The following is an 18,705-nucleotide window of genomic DNA, read 5'->3' as shown; positions in this document are numbered from 1 at the left end:
CCAGGGCACCCCAGGCCTAGGCTGATAGCCCGGGGCTATCCCCGGCACTCCTGGAGCAGTGGGTGTCGGATTAATAGTGTAGTGTAATTGAAAGAGTTCAAAATGTCTTTTGCAGTAGAACTACAGGTCCCAGTAAGCCTCCCCCAGCATGATGGTACTTGGAGAACCACAAGTACCAGCATGCAGGGCATTATGGGCCCGCTGGTACCTGTAGTTCCACTGCAAAATAAATATTAAAGTAAACACAGTACACAAACAACATGCAAGTAAATGTTTATTAAAGCATACATGCGCACACACACACACGTTCACAATCACTCATACTCGCCTAGTATCCCTGTAGCCATTCACGTCCACTTCTCAAGTAGATAATCCATGTGTACCCCTAAAAAAAAAAAAAAAAAAAAAAAAACTAAACAAAAGAAAAAACTCCTTTTCCTATGCGTGGATGACGTCCTCTTCTTTCCATGTAGACATCCACGGCTTGGCAAAAACAAAAAAAACCTTAATTGTCCATTCATTTTTTTTATACATTTCTGTACAATTGATGGCATCGCGCATGTGTTGGATTTGATCTGACAGGACATTGTGTGTGTGTGTGTGTGTGTGTGTGTGTGTGTGTTGGAATTAAAACTCATAATTCCAGAACCCATTATTATTATTGTAGCCATTTGTTTGATCAGACGATCGATCGACTGTCACCTACACATGTTGATTCTGTAACAATTGTGAAAGAGAAAATAGAAATTAAAAAAAAAAACAAAGCAAAAGTGTTGGTCTGACTGATCCTATTGTAAGGCGTGAGCGGAAGTTTGGGTTTCTTTGGCTGAGATCACACTGAAGTCACCGCAGGTTGTTGTGACCCATATAAAATCGCTTTGTCTGCAATAATAATAATACCCTTTATAGGTCACAATAGGAAAGAATTGTGCAATATCACTCATATTCCTCTACCTGCATCTAGTTACCTTTTGATACAGATGTATCAACTAGGGAGTTCCGGGTAATGCTCTAGTGCCGAGCGTCTTTTCGTGCGACTTTACTGTATATATTTACAAAAGCATCTTGTTGGCACAACAATGTTAATAGATCGCACAAGCAGCTTCTGCTGATTAGAATGATATGCAGCATGCCTATATTCTGTGTATCTGCATGCCATACTCTAAGTTACAGCCGCTGACACTGTAACGTAGCATTTAGTGTAACGATACACCGCAGTTGGTCACAGAATGCATTCTGCCCATCTTGCCTGCCCTGTATCCTGTCCCTACACCTGCCTGCATTTATCCATGCCCTTCTCCATTCTGATCTGTGCTATATTTACCTTGTCTTCTATTGTTACCTTCATTGCATAGAGGGCTATCTGCCTGCATGTATTTACATCCTATCAGCACTTATTATTCCCTGTGCCGCCCCTGCCATTTTCCTAACCTGATAGGTGCTATACGTACGTATTGCTGGTCTGCTGCCCTCTGTGCACATGTGTGTACCGTCCTCGCATGCCCTGATCTACGCACGCTATTATCACTTGTGTTTCTTGGTCAGGCAATGTAAGGTTATACAGAAAAGACGAGGATTCTTTAGTATTGCATATTACACAAACAGAATGCTGTTTACATAAAACAAAGTTTAACAATGTGATGTTGCACATAACTTCTCCTCCGCAGGGCTAAGCGTGTGTGGCTAGATGATACTGGCTGTAATCAGTTTAGCTTGTTTTTACTCTACACTGTAAAACATTAATCTTAGATAGTCATTGGATTCCTACATTACATTGTTATCTTAGGTACATATAGGTACAAACCGGAAACTGACAGAAATACACTTGAAAGATAGATATTTAATGGCTCATGCATGCAAGCTAGTTCTTTGTGAGTGTAAGGGAACTTGGGATTGTGTGTTTTTGGTACATTTCTAGTTGGGAAGTGATATAATTGCATGGCCCTGCATCCCTGTAATGGTGTGCATGACTAGCAGCAGGGTCTCCTAGAAGGGGATTATTAGCCAGTGGCATACTGAAGGCATGATGCTATCATGACTCCTTGCATCGCTGTCTGAGCAATCCCAGGAGAGATGTGGCAGCCCCACAAGCCCGTGCTCTGGGAGCAAATGTGTTCACTTTCTGTCTGAGCTCAATGGACGCGTTTGGGCAGGTGAAAAGGTAGGGACCGTATTTTAAAGTTGGGACACAGTGCAGAACCTCTGGTATATTTCTCTCAATGGATAATCATCCACTTGGAGAGGCTTATATAGCATAATTTGGCCAATAAAGACACGTTATGTTTTAGGTGACTTTCTCGAAAAAGCTCGATAAAGGGTTAAATGATGAGGGACAGATGTGTGGAGGTGTAAATGTTGTGGAACAACTATGTGGAGGTGTAATTGATGTGGGACAGGGATGGGGAGGTGTAAATGATGAGGAACAGGGATGGGGAGGTTAAATTATGTGGAACAGGTATGGGTAGGTGTAACTGATGTGGGACAGGGATGGGGAGGTGTAAATGATGAGGGACAGGTATAGGGAGGTGTAGATGATGTGGGACAGGTATGGGTAGGTGTAACTGATGTGGGGCAGGGATGGGGAGGTGTAGATGATGTGGGACAGGGATGGGGAGGTGTAAATGATGTGGGACAGGGATGGGGAGGTGTAAATGATGTGGGACAGGGATGGGGAGGTGTAAATGATGTGGGACAGGGATGGGGAGGTGTAAATGATGTGGGACAGGGATGGGGAGGTGTAAATGATGTGGGACAGGGATGGGGAGGTGTAAATGATGTGGGACAGGGATGGGGAGGTGTAAATGATGTGGGACAGGGATGGGGAGGTGTAGATGATGTGGGGCAGGGATGGGGAGGTGTAGATGATGTGGGACAGGGATGGGGAGGTGTAGATGATGGGGGACAGGGATGGGGAGGTGTAAATGATGGGGTCAGGGATGGGGAGGTGTAAATGATTGATGGGAGAGGGGTTTTTGAACTTGCAGATGATAGGTAAGGGTTTATTCCATCTTTTTACAAACTTTCCTGTACCCCAACATACTGGAAAGGTTTTAATTTGATGAAAAACACTTGCTATAATTTTTTAACCATAAAAATTGGTATTTAACACTTTTTAATAACCTTCAGTACTTTCATTATGGCCACTAACAGCCTCATGTATGGTCCTGATATCTCAGTTGCCAATTTTTGGGCGTCAAGGATGGTTTCCCCACTTTTTCAGGCTCTTTTCCCAGTTCACTTGCTGTACAAAATTTGCTCAACGCCACGAGTAGCGTGAATTGGCATTTCTAACTGGGTCTTTTGTTTCTCAGGAGCGCCCATTAGAGCGAAGTGTGTGAGTTTCATGAAAAAAAATCTCATTTGCAAACTCGCACATCATTGGATTGAGCCCATTGTCTGTATAAGTGTACACTGAAGTGCCAAGTCATGGGATAGCAGTATGTAAAGGTAATGGTAGGTGGCGTCACCGTACTGTGGTGTCTTGGAAATGCCCAGACCTGCATTAGTTGTAATCTGACATCTCGTGAGTCAGTGTGAACACTGGCTAGACTGCTCATGGCAAGGACGTGAATATTCGAACGGGATATAATAGTTGGTGCCTGATGGATGGGACATCCCATTTTCAAAGTTGTCCACAACATTCCTCGATCTATGGTGTCACGTGTATCTGGATCACCTCATCGAAGGCATTACCACCCACCGCGGGTCGCGCCGGTCAGTGCAGCATTCTTTGGCTTCCATGGGAGCAGAAGACCCACAAGATTGCCCTGCTAATACTATGATACTGGACGCAGCGCCTCACCTGGGCTCGTGACGTCGCTGATTGGACCCTGGAGGACTGGTAACATGTGGCGTGGTCCGATGAGTCACTGTTCCAGTTGTTTCGGGCTGATTGTAGGGCTCGGGGGCGGTGCAGACCCCATGAGGCCATGGACCCCAGTTGTCAACAAAGCAGCATGCAGGCTGGTGGTGGTTCAATAATAGTGTGAGGCGTGTTCACGTGGCATTGGTTGGGTCCGCTAGTCCGCCTGAACACCTCCTTGACCGGTACCACTACATTGCATTGCATTGCATTTGCAGGACTTTATGTACCTCCACAACGATGGAATATTCCAGCCGTATAAGGCACCGTATATCGGTCGCAAGTTGTTCAGAATTGGTTCGAGGAGCATTCCGGAGAGTAGCGATGAATGGTGTGGCCACCACATTCACCCGACAATCGAGCATTTATTAGACGTGGTGGAAAAGTCCATTCGCACCCGAGATCCTGCACCTACAAGTATCGTGGAGCTGTGATAAGCTGTCCAGATAGCATGGATCAACATCTCTCCAGAGGAATTCATGCCATGTTAAGTTGCACTTCGCCAGGCTAGAAGGGGTCCTACACGAGGGATGCGGTTAAAATCCTGACAGTCGGGATGCCGGTGCCGGAATCCCGACACCTGTCAGAATCCCAGCACCGGCATCCCGATGATAAGTAGTGGAGTTAGGGTTAGGTACTAACGGGGGAGGGTTAGGTTTAGGGTGCGGGGAGGGTAGGTTTAGGCACTAGCGGGGGAGGTTAGGGTAGGGAGTGGGGAGGGTTAGAATACTGATTGTCAAGTGTCTGTATTCTAACCCTGTCTGGAAGCCAGCGTTGGGATTCTGACCGCCGGGATCCCGAGTGCCGGCATCCCATACCCATCCCCTACTTCAGTGCATATTTCACTATTGTCTTTTGGAGACCAACCTATTTTGATATTAAGTCTGTGTATATGTGTACCAAGAAATGGGTGGGTACAGAGCCACTACCTGTATATCTTTCTGAGTGAACCAAGTATAGTGTATATAAAATATAGTTTATAGCAACTGGGCCTATTAGTGTTCCGGCATCAGCTCTGAGTCAATAGTGTCAATTCACTTTTTTCACTGTGTATATGTGTGTATATCTGAAGCCAATTCTGACTACCAGCAAGTTTTTGGAGTGTGGGAGGAAACCAGAGTGCTCTGAGCAATCCTACTGAAACAAGGGAATAACTCAGAACTCCACACAGATAGGGCACTAGTTGGAATAGAACCCATGACCCCACTGTGGCGAGGCAGCAAAGCTAACCATTGCACCACTGCGCTGCCCATAATATGAGGTTTCCAAGCTGGGTTTTATTGTTGTTGTGGCATATTACAATGCACCTTAGGAAACTGTTGAAACTATAATGATTACATGCAGCTTATTATCTGTGTCCTACACATGCTTCATAAAGGATCTGACCACACTGTAATAACAAAGGTAAGTGCAGGCTCCATGGTTTCTCTTCAATTCCATTAATGCTCTTTGACATGAATAGGAAAAATACAATTTAGAAAGAGTACAACTGTGATTTTGAAGCCTATTAAAGCACGAGTGATAATTGACTCCCTTCTCCCAAACATCCAGGCTCATTACAGTGAATGTGGCGTAGTGCAACCTAGAGCCTGTGAGCAAGGTAAACCCACAGAAGGGTAGAACACTCACAGGAGGGGTTGGTCAGTCAGACCCTTGGAAATGTTCATGGTTAGACTAACCTGTAGACAATCTGAGCAATCCTCAGAGATAAGGGGCCCATACACTAGCGACGGATCGCCGCGTTCCTGCGATCTGGCATCTCTGTATAGGTGAAATCCAAAGTGTTCACTGATTTGCAAATTGCTGAAATTTCCTTCGGATCGAAACATTGATGCCGCTGGTTGGCATTTCCGACAAGCGGATCAGCGTTTCCAATCTCATCTCTGGCAATCCGCCGGTTAGTGTATGGGGGCCTATAGACCAACCTGTAACCAATCCGAGCAATAGAAAGCTCTCAGGGATGGATAAATAAAATTCAGATAGCACATTTATGTTTTTTATTTGCCCCGATATCAGCATTGTAGATGTCCTGTCGTTACTGAATATTGTTTACAATTATTTCCTGATTGCCTTAGAGAAAACTAGGATAAAATACAAATGTGGAAAAAGCAAAAAAATAAATAAAAAATCTATGTATGTATATACTGTGATCGCTTAAATGTTAATTAGATTATTTTTGTTGCATTCTGGCATTACGGTATATTGCATTGTGATGTGTTGTGTTTATTATTTTTTTTAAATTAGTTCCATCCACAGTAAACGATTCCACAACAACTGTGGTCAGTAAAGGAACCGATAAATCCACAACTGTGATCTCCACTTCATCTAGTCCTGTGACAAGTAGGTATTCTGGCCTATGCTCCACGCATACACTTTATAGATTATATATTGTTATCTGTTTATACGCATTCTGTGCGTACAGATTACTTCTTGGTAATGTAGTGCATGAGTGGGTCAAGTGTTGGAAGGTGGGAATCTGTAAATCCTAGTGATGTAATAGTGTAGGGGTGGAAGCCATATTAGGAGATGGAGAATTGTAAATCCTAGTGATGTACTAGTGTAGGGCTGGAAGCCATATTAGGAGATGGAGAACTGTGTAAATCCTAGTGATGTAATAGTGTAGGGGTGGAAGTCATATTAGGAGATGGAGAATTGTAAATCCTAGTGATGTACTAGTGTAGGGGTGGAAGTCATATTAGGAGATGGAGAACTGTAAATCCTAGTGATGTAATAGTGTAGGGGTGGAAGCCATATTAGGAGATGGAGAACTGTAAATCCTAGTGATGTAATAGTGTAGGGGTGGAAGCCATATTAGGAGATGGAGAACTGTGTAAATCCTAGTGATGTACTAGTGTAGGGGTGGAAGCCATATTAGGAGATGGAGAATTGTAAATCCTAGTGATGTAATAGTGTAGGGGTGGAAGCCATATTAGGAGATGGAGAACTGTGTAAATCCTAGTGATGTACTAGTGTAGGGGTGGAAGCCATATTAGGAGATGGAGAATTGTAAATCCTAGTGATGTAATAGTGTAGGGGTGGAAGCCGTATTAGGAGATGGAGAATTGTAAATCCTAGTGATGTAATAGTGTAGGGGTGGAAGCCATATTAGGAGATGGAGAACTGTGTAAATCCTAGTGATGTACTAGTGTAGGGGTGGAAGCCATATTAGGAGATGGAGAATTGTAAATCCTAGTGATGTAATAGTGTAGGGGTGGAAGCCGTATTAGGAGATGGAGAATTGTAAATCCTAGTGATGTACTAGTGTAGGGGTGGAAGCCATATTAGGAGATGGAGAATTGTAAATCCTAGTGATGTAATAGTGTAGGGGTGGAAGCCATATTAGGAGATGGAGAACTGTGTAAATCCTAGTGATGTACTAGTGTAGGGGTGGAAGCCATATTAGGAGATGGAGAATTGTAAATCCTAGTGATGTAATAGTGTAGGGGTGGAAGCCATATTAGGAGATGGAGAACTGTGTAAATCCTAGTGATGTACTAGTGTAGGGGTGGAAGCCATATTAGGAGATGGAGAATTGTAAATCCTAGTGATGTAATAGTGTAGGGGTGGAAGCCGTATTAGGAGATGGAGAATTGTAAATCCTAGTGATGTAATAATGTAAGGGTGGAAGTCATATTAGGAGATGGAGAATTGTAAATCCTAGTGATGTAATAGTGTAGGGGTGGAAGCCATATTAGGAGATGGAGAATTGTAAATCCTAGTGATGTAATAGTGTAAGGGTGGAAGTCATATTAGGAGATGGAGAACTGTAAATCCTAGTGATGTAATAGTGTAGGGCTGGAAGCCATATTAGGAGATGGCTGTAAATCCTAGTGAAATAGAATAGGAGTGTAGTGAGTGTTGGGTACAAATGACCACCTTTTATAGCTGTTTGCAATTATAGGATATAAACAGTCAAAGATGCAACAACATATTTCCAACTATGGGGTATATTTACTAAAGTTGGGATTGAGTTCGAGGTGGAGTAGTTGCCCATAGCAACCAATCAGATTCTACATTTTTATCTAGCACCTTCTAGAAAATAATCGCTAGAATCTCGTTGCTTGCTATAAGCAACACCTCCACTTCTATAAACCCGCATTTTAGTAAATATGCCCCTAGTAGTCTCGTGTTTTATCATGTTATTATTGGCCATCTATGTAGTCCAGATATGAAATTGGACAATCCTCATCTTACAGCAAAAAAAATAAACCAAAGCCCCTTCATTGTACTGTATGTACAGATGTGTCTACAGCCGTCTTTGCTCTTTGCTGCAGTCACGCCAAACCACCTGTCTGTGCGCCTGGTCATATGAGACTGCTAGCGCCACTGCGTCCTTTTTGCTGAATGTGTCTAAGCTGCGATGCGAATATAGTTTTTTATATATATATATATAAGTCTCTCAATCAGCATTCACAATGCTACGATGCAACGGGCGCAGTTTTTTTTTTTTTTCACGCCACGGTCCGTTTACAGTTTGTCACACAGATATACAAATGTCACCTATCGAAATTATCAACCTGGTGCGTCCTAGTGACATCGACTTTAGACGCAATTTCGGCAAAAAAAAAGATGCACGGCGCTAGCAGAGTTGCACGGAACCTGCCGGCTCACTCAGGCCATCGCGCGGCATAACGTATTGAGGCTAGATGAGCAAGGACACCTCTGTATTTTATTCGCTGTATCTACATTGCCTGTCTCCACCCTTCCTAATCCCTTTTACATGCCTCCCAGCTTTGATATCCTACCTAACACCAGCCAGCACCTCATTAACTACTTAATTGTTCTGTTTTGATCTTATCTGGTTTTGTTATTCAATCGTATACCAAGCAGTACGTTTTCCTGACATGGCCTTTTGTGCAGCCCCCAGAATGGTGTCGGCAGACTAGACCGGGCTGAAGGGAATTTCTGCTCGCTGAGTATTCCCCATTGACGTGTAGGGAAGTCATTGGTGGTACAGAGAGCTACAGCGGCACTTTCCTGTCCAGCTGTGGCGTAAATGGCTAGAACTGTGCATTTAAGTCTTCCGTGTGTATGGCGGTATTGGTCACAGACCTGGTTACCAAACAGCCAGATACTCAGCTTACCTTTTGAGTTTCCTGTTCTGTATTTTTCATTTGGCATTTACTGTGGATTGAATGTATTTTTTCCTTTTTTTTGCAGGTTCTATGTCTTCCTCATCACAAAAGATCTCTGGGTTTGACTTGGGAAGTTTCATAGGGGGCATTGTACTGACGCTGGGAATCCTGGCAGTGCTGTACTTTGGGTGCAAATTCTATAATTCAAAGAGAGGCGTCCGCTATCGCACCATGTAAGTATTTTGGTTTCTGTGTGGTCCTAGTGTCTGAGAGGTTTCTTCAGTAGAGAACGCAGCGTTCTTAATGGAGCTAGATGCAAGCAAACTGCTTGTAGGATCCTAAAGGTACCTTTAGTGCGGACTACGCATTTCGCATTCCATTTGGGAGACGCAATGAGCAATTTCTGGCGAAGCACTCTTCTGAACAAGCCCTTAAAGTCTTCATAATCCAAACCTGGGAAGTTCTCTATATACAGGCGACAGACTAGGAATCATTCAGTTTAAAATTTTGAAAGATTTCTGAATTGCATGAAGGGAAAACATTCGGGCAATAGGTGGAGAGTTGTATGTGTAAGAGTCGGACGCTGCTTTGGCTGTGATAGCATCCTTTGCTGTAGTCTTATCTATGAATTTATACTAATGCTAGTATCCGCTGTTCCCCTGGTATCAGCCACGCATCCGAACACGGGAATGCTAGGATGCACGTTTTCAGTGGCTGCAGTTGCAACTATCGGAAGCACAACCAGGACATGCACCAGCCGCAATGTGTAACGATCAGGGGTTTGCATACATGCGGTGTCGCAAAAACTCACCAGCTTACCTGAACTTTGACACTTAAGGGGGATCTACGTCCGTGCCAGTCCCTACGCCATTCTAATCTTACTCCATGTGAGTATCGGGTAGAGTTGGTATCGATGGTTGATGTTTCACAACCATCGTTGCTAAGGGCCCAATGGCAGGTGTCCTGGCCATCGACTGCAATATTTTTTTAATTGGAATATAATCCCTTCACTCCTTTGCTCATACGCTAACCACCTCTACCCCTCTGCACATACGCACATGTCTAACATCGATGGTAGTTGGAGACCATCGATGGTGGACAAAACGATAGACATGCCGAGTATCAAGACTAGGAAAGGAGAGAGCATGCTTGTGATTGGTGGAGGAATCCTCATTGATGTAAAAAAAAAAAAAAAAAAAAATAAGGGAGGGTACAGTGCTATGACACGGACCTGAATAGGTCTCCAATCACAGCTGTGACGCTCCAAGACGAGTAGGGTGCCGTGTTTTCCTCTTAATTTGGCGTCCTAGTTGCATCGCAAACGCAGCGATAAGCCGCTCACAGTGCACAAGAGACGCTGGGCTGCCACTTTAACCGCACAGGAAGTGGTATATCACAGACACACATACAAAGCCGCAGATGAATCCCAACGGAACGCAGTGTGAGGGTAAAGCCGCAGCCGCTCACATCGGAGCCCTGTTTACACAGATTCAAACTCGGTCGCACACAGATGTATAAATGTCACGCATCAAATTTGTTGTGTAATCTAGCAAAGTAGTTTTGTGCATCTTCGTTGCAACGCGATACATTAATCAGTGAAGTCTCATTTTTTTGCAATATGTGACGCTTGTATATCTCTGTGAGTCTGTATACTAAGTGCTAGGATGCAGCAGCCGCTACTTTTTTCGAACCAAGTTCCGTTGTGCACATTCAGACTCAGTCGCATATCAAATGAATCTGCAGTCTCGTGAAACGGTTTTGTTGCGGTTAAGGCGCACATTCAAGAACAAGAGACGCTACATCGGTCAGTGCAGCTCCCTTGCTCCAGGCACCTCGCAGTGCATAGATTATAGAGGCTAGGTGTATGAGGGCACATCTGTGCAACCGCTAGAGTCGTATAACTCCACCATCTAATAGAAAGTTGGGAACCCTCTTAACATTCCCGTGTTCTCCAGGCATGGCTAATACTGAGTGTAAGGGGTGTCCAGTCACTTCTGATTAGACTGCAGCTACCGAAAAATACTTTTTGTTCCATCAACTTTCACCCACGGCTTATTAACACTCACTTTGAAAATTCTACACAGCAGTGGCGTAACTAGGGTATTTGGAGCTCAGGGCAAATTTGAAAACTGAGATGAACATTCCTATCCATATGCACCTTAACCCCAGTAGTACCCCTTATACAGTACCCCCAGTATGCAGTTGTGGTCCCTCTTATGCAGGCCCATAGTAGTGCCCCTTATACAGTACCCCCAGTAGTGGCCCCAAATGCAGTGCCCCACGTAGTGTTCCCCTTATGCAGTGCCCCCAGTAGCAGTCCCCACAATGCAGTGCGCCTAGTAGCAGTATCCCCTTATGCAGTGCCCTTTATATGGTGCCCCCAGTAGTAGTCCCCCCCCTATGCAGTGCCCTTTATATAGTGCCCCCAGCAGTAGTCCGTCCGTCCCCCCCTCCCCCCATGCAGTTTTCCAAGTAGTGGTCCCCTTATGCAGGCACCCTGTAGTGATCCCCCCTATCCAGTGCCCCCTGTAGTGGCCCTTCCTATTATTGCCCCCAGTAGTGGTCCCCCGTGTGCAGTGCCTCTAGTAGGCCCCTTTCATAATGCCCCCAGTGGTAGTTCCCCCCCAAGTAGTAGTCCCCAGTAGAGTAGGTGCTCCCAATGGTGCCCCCAGTAGTAGTCACCCCTCCCCCAGTAGAGGTCCCCCCAGTAGTAGCCACCCTTCCCCCAGTAGAGGTCCCCCCGGTAGTAGCCACGTTGTGCAGATAGGTTCCAAAAAAATATATATATATATATATTTACCTGAATCTCTGGTCCTGATCGCGACGCCGCTCCGCCCGGGCGGGCGCGCTCAGCATTATGGGACAGACGTCATGACGTCAGTCCCATTACCCACTGCAGGAGCCGGACGGAAGTCCGGCTCTTGCAGTGGGTGCTGCAGCAGTCAATGAGAGTCTATCTGACTCTCATTGGCTGCTGTTTAACACACGCATCGCCGCCAGCGCTGGCGGCGATGCGTGTGTTATGCACAGCCTGAGCCCGCCTCCTGGGGGAGGGAACGGGCTCAGGCGTGCAGCACAGGACCGGCGCTGGAAGCCTAGCGCCAGTCCTGTGTAAATGTGTAACGCTGACCGCACTCATTGCGGTCGGCGCTACACTGGCTAACTAGGGCGGGCCGGTACCGTGGCCGGCGGCGCCCCCCCGCGCTGCCGGTCCAACGGCGCCCAGGGCACGAACCCCGCCCGCCCTGCCCTAGTTACGCCACTGCTACACAGTCCTGTGGCGGGTAGCACTCATTGAGGCAGGAGTATGGATCTCATAGGATTCTGATATTCAACAAAACAAGTATAATTTTTTTTAAAACATTAAATATAATTGCATATTTATTTCACAATTTTTTTTTTCTTGGAACGCTATGTTAGCTGTAAAAAAAAAAAACCATTGTGCGCAGTTATTTAATTACTAGTATGTGAATACTTCAGCATGAGCAATACCTTGATATAAACAGCAGATGTCACTGTTTACAAGAGGAACTTAAGTAAAAATATATTTTCCTGGGGAATACCCAAGCACTTTTGCAGTGAAATTAAAGGGAATGGGGAGGGCTGTTGTGATGAAGTCTAATCATTTGAGCTTCTCAGAAAATCAACTATTCTATTGTTCATACCAACAACAGTATTTGGCAACGTGACCGAAACTGTTACTGTGGAACCGTTCAGTGTATTGCATAATAATACTGGGATTCTTGTTTCTCTGTAAATTTCAAAATGACCAAAATCCTTCCCTACTTTCGATGTGCACTAGTAACCGTCTAAATTTGCGTGATCTCATTCCATTTACATCTTGAGGGACTGAAAACACACCGTTTTATATAGGGGAATCTCTTCTTTACTTTTTGCACAGTACATCCTGTTGGTGATGGTTAAAAATCGTTTTATAGAGACCGTTTTTCTCCATCTGATGGGATGAGAGGTGTTGTAGAGATGTGTCAGCATACATAAATCCTAAAATGACACCAAATAGCCTAATTTAGCGCGCGCCACGGACCTGAGCCGCACCATATCACTTTGCATTAAAATATGCGTCCTAACCTGTGACTTTATTCCAATTGCTTTATGGCGAAAATGCTAATCCTAAGTACCTAGTACACTATATACACGGGACGCCTCTACAGATGTGTTCTCATACACCTGGGGGTATATTTGCTGTGGGCAACATCTCCACTTTTAAAACCCCTCACTTTAGTAATCAGATTCTAGCTATTATCTTCTAGAAGGTGCTAGATAAATGTTAAGTCAAATCTGATTGGTTGCTATGGGCAACATCACTTCTAAAAACTCTCACTTTAGTAAACTCACTTTCATACCCCCTAGCCTCAATACAACATGCAGCACTAGACGTCTGGCGTGAGCGAGCCGCGCTGAGCATTGGAGCATTGCGCCTTTTTCTTTGAATTTACGTCTTATTCACAGCACAGACGCAGCAAAACACCACTCACAAAATTAGTTTTAACCTTTAAACCTGTACAAAGCCGACGACGAAGCACAACGGAGCCTGGCATGAAAGAAAGCCGCGGCTGCTCTACAGAAGCATCGTAGCTCTTCGTATACAGATTCAGATGTACAAGTGTCGCATATCAAATTTATCCATGCACTCATTAAGCATTTATTTTTATTTTTTTTTAAATTGCATTGCGACTAAGCGCCATATTCAATTTGATGCGAAAACTCAGAGGATGAACTTTTCGCCATCACCACGTTTTATTTTTAGGGATAAAGTATCGGGCGCGTGCCCGCTTATCCCCGTATTAAATTAGGATCCGGCGAAAACTGGAACCGGCGGAAAGGTAAGTACCGTAAAGTCCTGTCACTTTAGGGGAAATCAGCCTGTCACCCCCCAAAAGATGGTCTGACATGGGGGATCACTATGGGTACCCCCGATTTGGCCTGCTGAAGGTAATCGGGGTTTTTAAATAACTAGTCCCATCAAATTTGGGGTACATGAAAATGGCTGCAAGCATATTCTGTAAGTCCCTAAATTAATTTTTTTAAATTCTTCAAAAATGCACCGTCCGCAACCACCCGCATTCTAGAAAACACCTGCCGCATACATGGGGACCCCCCCCCCCCCTAAGGCTATTTCGCTAGTTTCTAAGTTTGTTCCCCAACATTTTTCTTTCACCCCCAAAATGAAAGTACCTTTTTTGGGGTGTTCTAAGGAATTTTTTGAATTTTTTTGGACACAAATTACATTAAGGGGTCATTCCAAAGGCTGCAGGCTTTTTTTTTTGTTTTGTTCTGTACCACAAAACCCCAATTCTGCACTTTTTTTCGCCACTTAAACTGGTGAAAACTTATCCCTGTTTTTTTTACAAAGACTTTTCGCACCTGCGAAAAGTCTTTGAAATTGAATATGGGGATAAGTGAAACTGGCGAAAATGACGTCATCGCCTTTAATTGAATATGGCCCCAAGACACTTATTTGAACGAAAAGACGCTCAGGGCATACCGAGACCTGGCGGCAATAGTGTATGCGGACACATCTGTAAGTTGCGCCAGACATCTGGTGCCATATGGTACAAAAAGGATAGGTGTATGAGGACACTTCTCTATAGGAGCCTGCAGGACTGAGGATAGTGTGCACTTATCTGTACAAAGTACCATTGGGAGTTGGGTAATGGAAATACAGTTTCAGGCACCGTTGGCTCTCTAACTGCGGGGATTTTCTTTGATAAACAGCCACTGTTCACATGTTGGAGACGGGCTAGGATTTATTTTTTATATTAACTGTTATTTATTCATTGCAAACATATTCTACAGCATGTTACAGAGAATATTTCATTCACATCGGTTTTTGCCCCAGTGGAGCTAACGATCTATGTGTCCCCTCTCCAGTCTGTCCTCATTGCTGCTGCCCGGCTCATCTTCCTCTCAAAACGCTCTGCATCTGCCTCCCCTCTCCTACAAGCCCTCCACTGGCTCCCCTTCCCTTTCAGAACCCAATTCAAGGTTCTCACACTCACTTACAAAGCCCTCACCCATTCCTCTCCCATTTACATCTCTGATCTCATCTCCCTTCACTCTCCTGTCCGCCCTCTTCGTTCAACAAATGCACGCCGCCTCTCATGCTAACTGATTCCTTCTTCCCGCTCCCGCCTCCAAGATTTTGCCCGTGCTGCTCCCTACCTTTGGAACTCTCTCCCTCTCCCCATCAGACTCTCCACCTCTCTACAATCCTTCAAACAGGCTCTCAAGACCCACTATTTCATCAAAGCCTTCCAGCTCCCATCTTAACTTGCTGCTACATGCAGCTTCCTCCCTGCCTACCCCAACTGTGTCACCCCTGTTTCTGTCCCTCCCCTTTAGATTGTAAGCTCTTATGAGCAGGGTCCTCTACCCTCTTGTGCTTCTCCTTACTCTACTTTCATCTACTTCTTACTCCCCACCAGGGCACCTAACACTTGGTTGCTTTGCTCTGTTGCCTATCTGGGTGTTATGGTCGCGAATGTAGCAATGTATATTATCCATGTCCTGTATTGTACTGTAAGTCACTGTAAATAAACCTATTTGTTTATGTACTTTGTAAGGCGCTGCGGAGCACTTGTGGCGCCATATAAATAAATTATATTATTATGTAGATGAAGTTTTGGAGAGAGATAAAGGGGTCTATGTACTAAGCCATGGAGAAACATAGGGGAAGATATATGGGAAGGGACTAATTGGAGAGTGATAAACTACCAGCCACTCAGCTTCGAACTGTCATGTTACAGTTGGTGTGTGAAAAATGACAGTTAGGAGCTGATTGGTTGGTAGTTTATCACTCTCCAATTTATCACTTTCCAGAGCTTAGTACATCTGCCTCATAAAGTGGTTGGAGATAAAGTACCAACCATTCTTCTCCTGTTACTTTACAGGCTGTTTGAGAAATGACAGTAGCTGATTGGTACTTTATTTCTGTCCACTTTATCTCTCCCCAAGGCTTAGTACATCTCCCCCTAAGTTTCCTATCACATGGATGCACATACACTCTAGAGTTACTTTGTCAGCAGCCAATTACCCTACCAGTACGTTTTTTGGAGTGTGGGAGTAAACCGGAGGACCCATAGAAAGACCACGCAGGAAGGACATACAAACTCCACACAAATTGTCCATAACAGGGAATTGACCTATGCCATCTGTGCTGCCCAGAACACGTTTTTGTAAGGGATCAATCTCCCTGGGTTATCTATTAAAAATGTGTGTGTGTGTATGTATATATATATTTGTATATGTGTGTGTGTGTATATTTATATAATATGCATGTATATGTGTGTGTGTCTATGTGTGTATATATATATATGTGTGTGTGTATATGTATTATATCACAGTCAGTTGTCATTGTAACACCTATTTTATTTTTTTTATTTGCAGAGATGAACACGAAGCCATTATTTAACTTGGAGCTGACGGGCAATGCGTAATAATCTCCCCCTGAAATCTGCTTGCTTCTCTGGAATTGGCTTGTTTCCTTGTAAATTGCAGTTGTACAAAAGATTAGCTTGAGATCTAATCTGCAATCGGATCAAGTTCTATTTTATCTCTTTGCATAACAGCGTAATACACAAGACACTTTTGTTTTCTCAAAGACCTTTCTACAAGCGGTAACCAGACACACATTGGCAACCTTTTTGTTACTGCTGTAAGTGAACTACAACTCCCAGTGGCTTGAAGTTTGTGGGAGCAGTAGTTCAACCATGAAACCGTCAATCGGTGGACAGAACCACTTAATGGAATAGTAGGTGTTATGGTGGTGACCTTGAAAAAGTGCAGGCTTGGGCATGGGTTCCCCAGGACTTGTGTGGTTTTTACCACACCGAAGAGCCCATCAGATGCTCACGTGGTGGTGTTATTTCCGCAATCGTTTTCTACTTAAAATACAAAATGTTAATTAATCCTGTTATCTGTTTTAAGTTTGCTTTTTTTCCGGAGGTTGCGATACGTAAATAATTTAATTTGACAATGTTATAATGTGTTTCCATAAGTAATCTAATAGTCTTTGTTACTTACAACGTGACCCAAATCTGCTAAATTCAGGTGTTGCTAGTGATTTTCTTTTTTCCAATTTGAGTTCATGTAGGCTGAATTAATAACTGATACTAAGAGAGATATTGAGGGCTTACACCTGGCAATGTGTATATTCAATGTACTCCCTGTAGGGATTTATTACCTCTATTACAAATACCTTTCATAGCTCAATCTAGCAAAAGGTATTTGAAAACCACCCAGTTGTATATCATATAAATCTCTTTGTTATGTAGCCCAGGTTACTGCATTTATAAAACTACTTGGAAGGGGAACACTGCTTTCTGCTTGCAATGTGTCCTAGGAAGGTTCGCAAACTGGGGCTTGTTACAATTTACTATTTTTTGCTGACCTGGTTGCATACCCTCCAACTCTACCGATTTAGCCGGTACAGTACCGTTTTTTAATGGTCTGTACCGGCAAACGGGCTGTACCGTTTGTACAGAGTTCCTGATTCTTTTAGCAGCGCTGCTGGGACACAGGAATCCCGCAGCGCTGCTGAGTGACAGACGGCTCTGCTGATCTCCCCATGGCTCTCTGCAATGCAATTGCAGGCTGTACTGATGCTGCCATAATCACCCCAGCGCCGCTGTACCTCCGGACCCCAGGTACAGTACCCGTGGACATGCCCCCTTTATCCTTTGCCACGCCCCTGTACCGGATTCTATATGAGAAATGTTGGAGGGTATGTGGTTGTACATAAAATGCTGTGCCCAGTCTCTTACGGGTTACACAATGACCCTGGCTTGTTTATTTTCATCTCTGTTTTTCCTCTATTTGTTGCCCTATGGATTGTAAGAAAGTTGCGTTATGCACCAGGTTAATGCTTTTGCAGGGTGTTTTTTCTTGTATTTTCCAGACTTGCCGCTACATGGTTTTATTGCATACACGGGAATTCACTAGCCCACTCTTTATTTCTCCTGGGCCTGCTTCCACCCGACCGCACAAAAGTATAGCAGTGGTAAGGTCCGGTAGATCTCCTTCCCAGTCATTCTATAGTAAGCTCACTACTGAACCGGCTTGCTCTATAGTTCACAGCTCTCTGGCTTAGAGAATAAGCTTGCCCAGGGTCTACCAGTAGCACTCTTTACGCGCAATGCATTTATAAAATTACATTAAAGTCTCCGTTAAGTTTGCAAGCCCAGACTGGCCATACATTACTTGACCAAAGTGGAATCATTCCAGTTCCAACATTTATTTTTGTTTTTGAAAGCTATTCAAAAAAAGCCGAGACTTAGATGTACTGATTTTAGGGACAGGTTGTTTTATTTCTATTGGAATATATTGCTGTTATGTTTTTTTTGTTTTTTTTTATACTCAAATTGCATGACCTCTGCTTATATAACTTTAAGAAGAATTTATATTTTTAATTTACCTTTTGACTTGCTTGAAAAGAGAAAAAAAATTGAATATATTGTTGATCTGAATTTCTTGTAAAATAAATGAGGTTGATTTGCACTATTCTAAATCTGTGTTTTTTATTTCCATATCTTTTTAAAGGGTTGGGTATGGATTGCCGGCAGTCTGGATGCTGCTGGTCAGAATACCGACAGCAGCATCCTGACAGTCAGAATCTCGACACCCATAGAGAAGTATGCTAGTACTAAACCCTACCCCTCCCCGGTGCCTAAACCTAACCCCCTACCCCCCTAGTGCCTAAACCTAACCTCCCCCTCCCCGCACCCTAAACCTAACACCCCGCACCCCCTA

At 44.1% G+C, this 18,705-nt stretch overlaps 1 protein-coding gene across 1 annotated transcript in view; it reads left to right on the top strand.

Annotated features, from left to right (window-relative positions):
- Positions 1-18,456, top strand: part of TMEM123 (transmembrane protein 123) — a 40,187-nt gene extending 21,731 nt beyond the window's left edge. Inside the window, exons 3-5 of the mRNA XM_088456704.1 lie at positions 6,107-6,202; positions 9,023-9,170; positions 16,345-18,456. Coding sequence (XP_088312830.1) covers positions 6,107-6,202; positions 9,023-9,170; positions 16,345-16,369 — 269 coding nt within the window. The 3' untranslated portion in view covers positions 16,370-18,456. The remainder of the gene's footprint in view (positions 1-6,106; positions 6,203-9,022; positions 9,171-16,344) is intronic.
- Positions 18,457-18,705: the final 249 nt, after the last annotated feature.

The sequence above is a fragment of the Taudactylus pleione genome, unplaced genomic scaffold, assembly GCF_031769625.1.
Source record: "Taudactylus pleione unplaced genomic scaffold, aTauple2 ptg000711l, whole genome shotgun sequence".
Taxonomy (NCBI): domain Eukaryota; kingdom Metazoa; phylum Chordata; class Amphibia; order Anura; family Myobatrachidae; genus Taudactylus; species Taudactylus pleione.
Note: the sequence above shows the minus strand (reverse complement) of the source record. Positions and strands in the feature narration are given on the sequence as shown.